The 12,148-nt window shown below is 38.3% G+C and overlaps 1 protein-coding gene across 3 annotated transcripts in view; it reads right to left on the bottom strand.

Annotated features, from left to right (window-relative positions):
* The window catches only part of Zdhhc21 (zDHHC palmitoyltransferase 21), a 61,303-nt gene that overhangs the window by 38,663 nt on the left and 10,492 nt on the right, over window positions 1-12,148 (bottom strand). For all 3 annotated transcript variants that reach the window (XM_029476194.2, XM_021160134.3, XM_029476193.2), the window contains 3 exons: window positions 10,068-10,266; window positions 6,609-6,707; window positions 1,255-1,366 (listed from right to left, as the gene is read on the bottom strand). In XM_029476194.2, the coding sequence (XP_029332054.1) occupies window positions 1,255-1,366; window positions 6,609-6,707; window positions 10,068-10,221 (365 nt within the window). In that variant the 5' untranslated portion in view covers window positions 10,222-10,266. The remainder of the gene's footprint in view (window positions 1-1,254; window positions 1,367-6,608; window positions 6,708-10,067; window positions 10,267-12,148) is intronic.

Here is a 12,148-nt window from a genome sequence, read left to right as displayed (position 1 = left end):
ATAGCACTCTTTTGTAAGGAAGCAGCAGTGCCCTGCTATTCCATAAATGCTTATTATCTTTTTAGTTGATTAGGAAAAATAATACAAAAAAAAAGTCCTATGGATTTTTAGTGTGAGAATTAACAACCTGAAGATTTCACATAGTTTTTTTTTATATGCTATTATTGTGACTGGAAATACCACTGAGGTTTAAAAATAAGGTACACTTTTTAAACACTAGCATAGTATATAGTATCCTGCAGTATATTTAGACAATTAGAAAACCTAAAGTGCTTTTATTTAAAAATGCTAGCCTGTTTTTCTAGCCTCTGGAAATCTATGTAAATAAACAGTTTATATTAGCAATGCTATCAAAATGAGTTATACATAAGGCAAGTGAAATTGACTAGCATCATTAAACAAAGGAAAACTGTCTTCCTTGGCCAACTGCAGGTAAATGGATGTAGGTTAAAGGAGGCTATTATACAGTTAACTTCCTATATTCATGCATGTATAAATAGATATATATGAATATATATTTATAAAGTTCTATTATACCAATTTAAATATTTAAACAAGATTCAATGTTAAATAAGCAAAATTAAATATAATACCTTGCTCAAAGTTTTTTGTGACAGCTTTGAAATGAAATACAATAGATTCTCAGAGCATTTTTTAAATCTACTTTTTAACAGTATGACTTTAAATATTACAACAGAGCCCCCTATTGACCAAAAATATTGGCAGTTCTACAGAAAGTTAATTAGCACTTACATATATCCAACATGTACAAAATGTTACTATCCAACAGAAAACACTCTAAAAGGTATAATGAGTAGAAGAGAGTTATCAGTGAATCTGAAAAGTGTTGTTCTTCTCCTGAGTAAGAAAAGAGGAATCTAAGCAGTGGGCATTGTGGCTTTTCTCCCCGACAAGAAAAACAGCTGTGAGGTAAGTGCTTCCACACATCTGACCTTGTGCCATATACTCTGCCTCCAAGCCTCATTGATATAAGCACCTTAGTCCTTCTGTGTTTGGGTATGTAGTAATTCTGCTGCTTTTTCTGCTCAAAGTTTTTGCTCAAATGTTTTCTTGGTAGCAGGGATAAGTAAGGGATAGTTTACTCTGGGATTTGCAAGAATCATTTTTATTATAAAATGTTTAATGGAGTGACTTTAATGTAAGTTTTTCTTAAAGCTGACAGGTTCTCACTGTCTTTTCCTTAGCTAATCCTCCTGCCGCAGCTCTTGAGTGTGGTGACAAGTATCTCCTTACCAAGGACAGTGGTGGTCCATCCTCCTGACGCAGTGGCCACAGCGGCTGCAGTGGTGGGAGCGCTTCGGCCTCATCAGGTTGCACTTGTTGCAGAGCTCCCACAGCTCCCGCTCTGCAGAGACAGAGAGAGAGCACAGGCTTATGAGGAGGCACACAAGGGAGCCAGGGATGCTCAGACTTACCAGCTGCTGCGAAACTCCACAGGGTGACATTTCTCTTTTTGCTGAGTCTCCAACATAATCAAGCACCTTTGCCATAAATGCTGCTGCATGTTCTACGTGTTTTATAAATTTCTCTCTTAACACTACAAAAATAATATACCATTGTTTCAAAGTAAATGACAGGAAGCACAGTTCTGAAAAAAAAATCATGAGAATGTGGTATCTTTAAAACTCTAAGCCTAGCCAAAATATTCGAAGAATTTTATATAAATCAATTAATTAATTTATACAAGTTATATTATCTAAAAGAACTAAAGAAGAAAGAATACTGAGTCTTAGTTTTAGTAAATAAATAATCTAAAACCAATTTTCCTAGAGCATTTTATTTTTAATAGTAATGAATTAATTTGGGCATATGTTTTAGAGAAAAGCTAGAGGTCAGACTGGGTTTAGAAAGCATCCATCTAATAAAGACGCAAAGGATGGAAAAATCATTAGTATTTAATGGAAATAAACAGCTGAGTGAATTTTGGTTTTATGAGACAGGGTCTGGATACTATGTTGCCCAGGTTGGCTTTGAATTGCCACTACTCCTGCCACAGCCAACCCCTTGCTAGAATCAGCTCCAGCCTATTACCCAGTTAGCAACTGCCTCTGGGCTATAGGAAAACAGAATACAATTAAGGGTTCGCAGAAGAGAAAAGGTACCTGTTTTCATCATGAATTGTTCATAAAAACTATTAATTCATCTTCCAAGATAAAGGAACTGCTTCCTTATATGAGATGCATACTCTTTGCAGTTTCTAAAATGAAATTTTACCATTCTAAAAGTCTTAAAATGTCAGCCCTTATGCTTCCACTACTGTCATAGTCTCACAGTAGGTGGACAGATATAGCAGCTGCACTAGGAGTATTACCATGTACAGTATAGTCCTTGCACACAGTGGTGGTACTAAAGGACTGCACAAATACGAAAGTCAGATTTTTCAAAAACATTCTAAATCTTTTTAAAAGAAGATGTCAATAATGTTGTTTTCTGAAAAAAAAATCCCCTTTTTAAAGTCTACCACTTTAGTCACTTGAGTCTAATGGCTATAGACCAGCATACTCCAATCTTACACAGGAAAATGTGAGGAAAATGTTCTGCTGGAGATATTTCGAAGGAAACTGGTAAATAAAAATAAAATCTGTATCAAATTAACTGTCGTTTAAAACATCATCTCTTACAGTTCCTTTTATAATGGAAACATATCATGAGAGAAACAATATTGGAATTCAGTTTAAACACCTCAAGCCAGCCTTACTACTACAAGCAAGATGGAAACTGTATAATAGCACCAGCACAGCATCATTTTGGTGAATTAGCATGTAGCAGCCCAGAGATAATAAATGCTTTCTTCCATGCCTAACATCCTGTATCTTAAGGAAAGAGAACGCCCAGAACACCCGGTTACAGAGAAGGAGCCTCTAACTCTGTGGTGCAAACAGGGCTTTTACCTGGTCACACTTGTAACCTTTCACCAGAGAAGTTTCACATGATCCCAGCTAGCCAGGTAAGTAAGTCTACAAATCAAACATTATTGATGAACCATAAATTGTTTTAAAACAATTATTTAGTTTACACATGATTTTGACATTTAAAGAACTTCATACCATAATACTTGTGTTTATTTGTTTTTACATAAAGAAATCTTTGATGAATATTTGATAATGCAAAAGAAAAAGCTTTTAAATATTTTGCAGAGTTGATTAATGTCTTGATCTTAAATTTTCAGGGCTGAAAACAGAGACTCATAAATACAGAGGACAAAATAGCAGCAAAGCATCTCCAGCCATTTCAGAAATTATTGAAAATTCTGCCATAATGCTGAGGTAAACAACATCTAACAAGTTTTAAAATAAAACCCTAGTCAGAAATTCAAGCCAAAAAAAATTATTTTTCTTGAGACACATCTTGATATACAACTCTGGCTTGCCCAAAACTCACTCTGCAGACCAGGCTGGTCTGAAACTCACTCTACAGACCAGGCTGGCCTTGAATTTGTGGCTGGTGCCTCTGCTTCTGCTTCCTGCATGCTAGGATTACAGACAGGTACCATCTCACCCAGCTCTTCAAACAGCAGTGCTTACAATCCAACATTCCAGTAAGAGAAATATGGTAGAAGAATATTAAGTCCTTGTTTTCTTTATTGTTTCCTCATAGAAGACTTTAAGAGGAAAACTTTGTATGTACAATTTTTAAAAAACCTAAAATTCATACATATAATAGCATGTCATGATTATGAGTTATGAGCCTGAGTGTTTCAGGTAGCATTTATAACACATGCGCTTGCGCGCGCACACGGACTCACACACACACACAGGCGCGCGCACACACACATATACACACACATACATGGAAGCACTGCATTTAGAACTCAGCGAGGTCACCCACAGCTCAGTAGAGGCAATTGCTACAGAGGTGCAGATTCATCATTCATTTGATTTAGAATTAAATTTTGCATTTCAGAAATCTTTTACTGTAGCTTAAGTTTTCATGACCCCCACATTCAGTTGCAGGACCCACAGTTTAAGACGCTGGGGTCCAAGTGAGTAGTTTAGCAAACTCCAGCATGCAGGGCAGTCAAGCTCTGTAATCCAAGAACTGTGACGCAGTATTACAAAGCAAAACTTTCTAAGTGTTAAAAAGAATCCTCTTGTTCTGTCAGTAGTGGGGAGAGTGTCCTAACGCAGACTGGAGAGATGGCCACAGAGTGAACGAGATACTCTCTTCTTTGTTTTGGTGGTAGCACAATCCTTAATTCCAGCACTAGGACACAGAGACAGCAGGGTCTCTGAGTTCAAGGCCAGCCTGGTTTATAGAGTTTCAGGATAACCAGAGCTATACACACATAATAATGATAATAATAATAATAATAATGATAATAGTGAAGGGGAGGAGGAGGGAAGGAAGGAAAGAAGGAAGGAAGGAGCAAACGAACAAACGCATGAACCAGGCTTCTGGAAGAGTTTGAAAGAACAACGTAGCGGAGCCTGTAACCCTGTAAGCAGAGCCTTATGGACAATTCTGGAGAGGGCTCGGGAGAAAATGACATCCGGGAGGTAAGGACTGATGGAGGTAAGGAAGCCTTCCCACATCCTATCATCTGGACCATGAGGTACTTTCAATGTGCACTAAATAAATCTTTTCTTTATAACATTTGTCTGCCTTGGGTATTTGTCATTATAATGACAAAAACTTAGTAATATGTTTGTTTTTCTCTTCTAAATTTTTAACATCTAGCAACTTGTGTGACAATTGCACAACAGCTGAATCATGGCTACTCCCTTTAGACCGTCTTTTATTGACAGGCAGTATCAAGAACCTATAGGTATTTCAGTGTTTGACCACAGAAACAGGTCTGGAATTAGAAAAGGCCATTTCTTTGTTGTGCAGCTACTGCACTCTAGTGCTGGAGCAACAGCACATGGATGGGACAGACACAGCTTTCAGCTACTGCACTCCAGTGCTGGAGCAACAGCACATGGATGGGACAGACACAGCTTTCAGCTACTGCACTCCAGTGCTGGAGCAGCAGCACTTGGATGGGACAGACACAGCTTTCAGCTACTGCACTCCAGTGCTGGAGCAACAGCACTTGGATGGGACAGACACAGCTTTCAGCTACTGCACTCCAGTGCTGGAGCAGCAGCACTTGGATGGGACAGACACAGCTTTCAGCTACTGCACTCCAGTGCTGGAGCAGCAGCACTTGGATGGGACAGACACAGCTTTCAGCTACTGCACTCCAGTGCTGGAGCAGCAGCACTTGGATGGGACAGACACAGCTTTCAGCTACTGCACTCCAGTGCTGGAGCAGCAGCACTTGGATGGGACAGACACAGCTTTCAGCTACTGCACTCCAGTGCTGGAGCAGCAGCACATGGATGGGATAGCACAGCTTTCAGCTACTGCACTCCAGTGCTGGAGCAGCAGCACATGGATGGGATAGCACAGCTTTCAGCTACTGCACTCCAGTGCTGGAGCAGCAGCACATGGATGGGATAGCACAGCTTTCAGCTGTACTGCCCGGGAGGAAGAGGGAGTCTTCCAAACCAGAGTACCCTCTGCTCTCGCTCCAGAATGGACACATTAAGTGCTAAGAGACTGGGTTACGGCTGCTGCGAGGGAACTGATCTACTTGGTAAATGCAGCGCCACAGCTACACAAACAGCACTGTGACGCTCCCATTCCATCTCTAAGTCTGTGAGCCTAGTCAGGTCCTGAATGACTAGTCTCAAAAGCCAAGACTTAGTCTTTCTGGAGGGCTCTGTATGGTGACTTGTCAATTGCATTTCAAATGGAGTTACTACTTTGGTTCCAAAGCTCTGCTTCACACTGCAACCACAGGGGATCTTTCAGGAAACTCACACCTGTGTCTGTGCCCAGGTATTACGATTTAACTGATAGAAGTTGTAACCTGAACACTGAGATTTTTTTTTAAAGCTTCCAGAAAATTTCAAACTAAAAATTTAGAAGCCACTAAATTATTATAGAAAATATTCTAGCTCTAAAATGAACTACAAAAACATATAGAAAAATATAGAACTCTCAAAGCTAATACAGAAATAATCAAAGAGCTGAAGAGAGATAAAAAGTGAGCTCCTATTGTGTCTGGTATATAACAAAATAAACAATCCATTTTTCATGGTTTCTGTCAAAAGAATAAAAAATTATCTTCAATTGATATCAGAAACACAGGTTTTCAATTTTTCATTAAGTTGTTAGAACCTTCAGAAAAGTAAAAGCTTGTGTTTATAGCAGTAAAACTATTTGTTCTAAGCAAGTTATAAATATCACAAGGTGAAAATCCTGTTCTAAGTAAACCACAATCTCTCAGGCAATTCTGTATCATTCAACAAATATTGATTTGTTGTAAGTGGTGGCAGATTCTTCTGGAGACTAGAGATACAACCCCACACGTGCACACAGAGGGTAAAGTAACCCACATGTTCAGAATGGACGTGGATCTAAAGGAATGAAAAGAGCAGGCACAGGATGGGGGAGGGGAGTACTTGCAACTGAAAACAGACATGTGAGCAGAGACTTGAGGGTGGTTTCAAATGACTTACATACAGCATATATTGGAGGTCATGTGTCAATAGATACCATTTCAACATGAGAAAAGGGGATGAACCTAGAGAACACCATACCTGCATGTGGGATCTTGGGGTTTTCAGGGAGTCTTCCAGGGTCAGTTAAGGAGGCCCTCACTAAGGCAACCAGGCAAAATATGGAAATGCCATAGAATACTGTAATATGAAATTAAACACTGAAGTTAGCCATTTTTCATTTGAAATTTTTATCAACAAGCTAAAAATTTTAAAAATGCATTTTAGTCAACATCTATCAGGATAACTTTACCAATAGACTATATGTAAAAACAAAATGTAGATTTATTTTACTATTTCAAATAGTCCTGCCAAGATGACATCTACACTAAATGTATCAATTTAAAATATGATTTTCTAAAATAACTGACAAACATAATAAATGAGATCCTTTCATACAGTAACCCCAGTAGTGATGAATAAATAAGTAGATTCATTTAAAAGGATCAAAACACCATTTTAAAAATTCTACATTTAACCTTTCAGCAACTCTATCTTCAAAATTATTCTAAATTATAGTGATATTCAATTGCCTCTTTCAACGAATCTTAAGAGATGTACTTTAAAAGTGTAGAATTAAAACCTTTTGAATGTTAAAGTAACCATAAAAATAATATTAACAATTGAGATTTAGTCACCATGCTTTAAATTAATAACATAGGAAAAATAATAAACACATCCTCTAATTCTCTGTTGCTCAAAAAAACTAGACATTTTATAGGAGAATAAAAACCAACACATTGAACACATAAAAAGAAAACAGTGCTCACTGATGTATATCTGACTGCAAGGTCTGTCTGTCTGTCTGATGTACATCTTACTATGGAGCTCAGGCTGGCCCAGAAGTCACCATTTTCCTGCTTCAGTCTTCTGAGTGCTAGGACTACAGGGCAACTACAGGACCACACCTCACAATATGTATGACAGGGATTATATTTCTTATAGCTGCTATGAGATCAAAATAAGGAAGGACATGAGAGCTGTAAACACTGCAGATGTGGGGTTGTGAGTTGCATTGGACAGGGCGGAAACTAGAGAGCTTAGAGTCAGGGATTTCTACCTTTCCTCTCCTCTCCTCTCCCCTCCCTTCTTAGGTAAAGGAGCAGAGGGAGGAAAGAAAAGCAAAACTAGAGAAATAGACAAATAGAGATAAGATATTAAATTTACTCTTAAACAAAGCATTGTATAGCCATAATCTTACATTGGTAGAAACCCTTATATTGATGCAAAATTGAAGTTTTAATTTCTTACACTGCAACAGAATTTATGTATATTTATACAGGTTTAAGGTTTTCATTGATATAAATCTTTATACATTGATAAAAAAGTTGAAATTAATATTGTTACTCTTAGATAGGCATTGTGCTCATGCAACTCATTTAAGAACACAAGGCCTTGACCCAGTCCTTCTATAGCTGCTATTACAAACTCTTTAGGATGATTAAGTAACACAAGTTAAGGGCCAGAGAGTAAACTCTGGTTATATTGGATTCTGATTTAATTATAATAAAGTAATTTCAATATTATTCAAATAGAAATAGCTAAGAGTAGTTAAGGTTTAATAGTTCAGATATACTTAGATAGTCTTCAAAAACATCAGAAATCCACAAAATAGGACATTTAAGGTTATTTCATTACTAAAGATTATTTGACTACAAGCCAGGTCTGCTCCTAACAGGACTCCCTTCATGGTTCAAAGAAGATACTGAGCAACAAACCTCCATATGGAGTTGCTCCAGTTGTGGCAAGGTAGCCACTGGGTAAGACTTGCCCTATCCATCCACAGATTTTAAAAAATACTGTCCAGGAAAGGACATAAAATGTGGGAGAGTCAACAGTGTGACTCTGCCACAACAGAGTAAGTTAGCCCTTCATAGTTCCTGGTTCATTTAAGGTCTGTCAGATGATCCTGGGCCAGAAGGCTAAAGACAGATGCCCCAATGTTTAGAGGAATTGGGGATTGTTCAGGTAGTCATTTGTCTCTGCAAATTTGGTTAAGTTAAATTTGGAAGCTATGTTTTTGTGGATCCTATATTCAGATAATATTTAATTCATTCTCAAATTTCTGACAGGGTTGAAAACTAGTTATAGTCTCATAAACAAACAATTTGTTTAGCATTGAGGAAGATGATATAGATTTGAAAGGATGGTTTTCAGATGGCAATGCAAGTAAAATCAGAACATAATTCAGGTATAGAACTGTAGAGTTTATCTAAATTGACATTTTTAATTTTTTTTTTTTTTTTTTTTTTTGAGACAGGGTTTCTCTGTGTAGCCCTGGCTGTCCTGAAACTCACTCTGTAGACCAGGCTGGCCTCGAACTCAGAAATCCGCCTGCCTCTGCCTCCCAAGTGCTGAGATTAAAGGCATGCGCCACCACTACCCTGCCTTGTATATCATATTTTATATTTATATTTATTATGGTTGTACTCAATTTATATCGGGGGTGGGGAGAGAAGGAGCCTTTTTATTGGACAAAAAGGGAGAAATGTGGATTGCACTAGTACTGTTTGTATTCTGATGTTAATTCTGAGTCCTCAAGGGAAGCTGCCCACAACTAGGAGGAGTTGATCATGTATTCAGGTGATCTCATGTGAACTGGTCAAATAAAGGCTAGTGCCTGTGATTGGCAAATGAAAAGGAAAGGTGGGGTTGGAGATCTTAGAGAGTGGGGGCGGAAGGAGAGAGGATAAAGGAAGAGGAGGTGGAAGCCGATCTGGAGCAGAACCACGTGGCCTGGAGAAGCTGCAAGTAGCAAGGGGTTTGATAGCTGGGGAATAAACTAGTAAAGTGATAGATCTGCCCAATCTAGGCATATAGCTTATAAATATAATAAATATAAACAGGGCTGTGTGTTTTTAATATGGGCTTATTGGGTTAGGAAATTACTGCACTGATGTATCATTATGATCTGACTGTCAGGAACATAAGCAAGCCGTAATATCTGGGCTGCAACAGATAATAATGATCCAGGAAACCCAGTGGCATCACACTCAGGTCATCTTCAGGATCATGAAATTCTCATCTCCCAATAATATAGCCCATCCCCTTCCTTATATTGTAATGCCTCCACCTTCGAGCCAGCACAGGGATGCTGGTGTCCCAGGCATGCAGAAGAGATGCAGAAAGATGGCAAGTCTGAGGCCACCCTGGGCTACAGAGAGAAGCCCTGTCCCAAAGTAGTAATCAATCAATCAATCAATCAGTAACCTCCCATGTTTACAATTAAATACAAATCCTGTTGTCAGGCTTTTCTCCTGACAAAATGGTCTTCATATATTATTATTCAGAATGAAATATTATTCAGAATGAAATAAATATAGAGTTAGCATCCTATCTCTCCAAGTACAAAAAGCTATTGTTTTGTACAACTTGAACTTAAAGGTTTAGTAGTGCTACTGAAATAGCATAGCCAAAGGAAGTTAGGAAGACACTGTACTTCAAAACATTCACAGTGAAAAAAGAAATCTTCACACAAGGTAATAATACTTAGAAACTTACTTATTATTAAAATGCCAGGAATATGTCCTTCTTCATAGTGAGGAAAGAGGACAATTTTGGGAATTATAACAATATTGTATAACCAGACAAAGACAATCAAGCCCATGCAGCACCAACCATGCGGGTCAACAACAAAGTGAATCCGAAGACCCATTCTGCAGTCCTGTTAACTGCCTGCCAGCCCACAGGCAAGACAATCCTGGGGAGAAAAGCAAGAGTTACTAACATGGAAAAATTACTCAATGAAAAGCTTTATCTCTGGAAACTTCGTGATATTTGCTGAGTTTCCTGTACATATTTGAGTTTTGTCTCAATACGCACTTAGCAAAACAAATACAAAATTTACTTAAATCTTCAAACAATTTAATTCTAATTGTTCAAAATAAATCACAAAAATAGTTGTTTATCCTTATCTATAAATTTCATGTGTAGACACAAAAGAAATGAATGAGTATGTCCACCAAAAAACATGTGCAAAAGTCTTAGCACTTTAACCAGGAGGCTAACATCACAGGCTCTAATTCTGGTTATCTTGGGGTATATTCTAGCTGGAAATGAATTTGATCAAAACTTCTAAAGGACCAAAAAATTCTACACCTTGATCTGGGTGGTACTTTGTGGGTATACACAAATTTAAACATAAAGATTGTATATGTACTTAAAACCACAATGAAATACTTTTTAAATCATTTTGAAAGACTAAAATTAAGTGAAAATTACAAGTAACTAAAATCTGTGGGATGAAGCCTAACTAATTTGCTTACTATCAACTCAAGCAGACTCTTGCTTACGTGGGACTATCATTCAGCTGAGAGTTCACAGTCAGAACACATGCCTGAAGGAGAAAGTCTCCAAGGGAGCTGAGATTTCATTCAGAAGTCATGTCCATCAAGTGACCTAAAACATATCCATACTGTAGTAGGCATACCTTACTATGCTTAAACAACTACTTACTCTACATGGTCTAGGGGCACCTCTGACACAAACTATAATGGTATAATACTTAATTAGGTCAGTCATTTTCAAACTTGCAACAAACTAGAATCAACTAGGGAGCTTTAAAAAAAAAAAAAAAAAAAAGACAGATTCCCAGACCCCATTCCACGTCCCCTGAATTCCTCACCAGACTCAGAATCAGGTGCATCACCCAGATGAATACTGGCTCAGAAGAACTAACCACTGCCTTCACTACGTAGTCAGTGGTACAGTAGTGAGTACAGTTAACTCTAATAAGAGCCACTTCCTAGACACTGTAAGAACAACTATTAATAAGGCACGGCCTTTGCTTAAATAAACCAAGTGCATTTGGAAAATGTCATTTAAAAAGGGTTTAATTTACTATGGTAAGTTCCAGATCTGTGACAAGTTGTCAGTAAATGCACAGAAGAGGGGCCTAGTGATTCCAGCGGGACTTCCAGGAACAGATACAAACTGAGCTCAGTCTTGAAAGATGACGAGTAAAGGTTATCTAGGACAAAACACGGCAACAGTACAGCAAAAGGAGGCCAGAGCAGGGTGACTAAGCTGAGTGTCACAGGAAGTGCCACAATCTGCCATCAGAAGTCATAAAACCCCCCAGGGACTGACTCAGAAATAAGGACAGGGCTCTATCATGAGGAAAACATGTCATTTAGAGCACTTGGACTTCATTTAGTAGCACAAGAAAGCTACTAAGGTGGGGGTTAAATGAGATCTGTACTTTAAATAAATTATTAACCCTCTCCTCTGGAGAATAAAGTTAAAGACAAACTAGTTAGATTGAAAGAATACAAAAGTCAGAACTGACTTTAGAGAAGGGACCTGGTAAAGTAAAACCCAGTCAGTGAGCCTTACTCATTGCTTCCCTGCTGAGAGTGAAAAAGAGGCACGGATGACTCCCAGCTCTGCAGCAGACCTGACAGCCTACTACTTCATCCTAGGAATAATTGGGCTCCCACTGAAGGGCCTTGCTGGTGCTCAGCAGGGCCATAGGCTACCAAAGCAAAGATTAAAGGCCACTTAAGTTCAAAAGAATACCTCTCCTCTCATCCTTACAAACTCCCAACTCTTGGAGCAACAGAAAGAAAGAAGAAGAACATGGC

Source organism: Mus caroli, unplaced genomic scaffold, assembly GCF_978045245.1.
Source record: "Mus caroli unplaced genomic scaffold, Mus_caroli_1 scaffold_6, whole genome shotgun sequence".
Lineage (NCBI taxonomy): Eukaryota > Metazoa > Chordata > Mammalia > Rodentia > Muridae > Mus > Mus caroli.
Note: the sequence above shows the minus strand (reverse complement) of the source record. Positions and strands in the feature narration are given on the sequence as shown.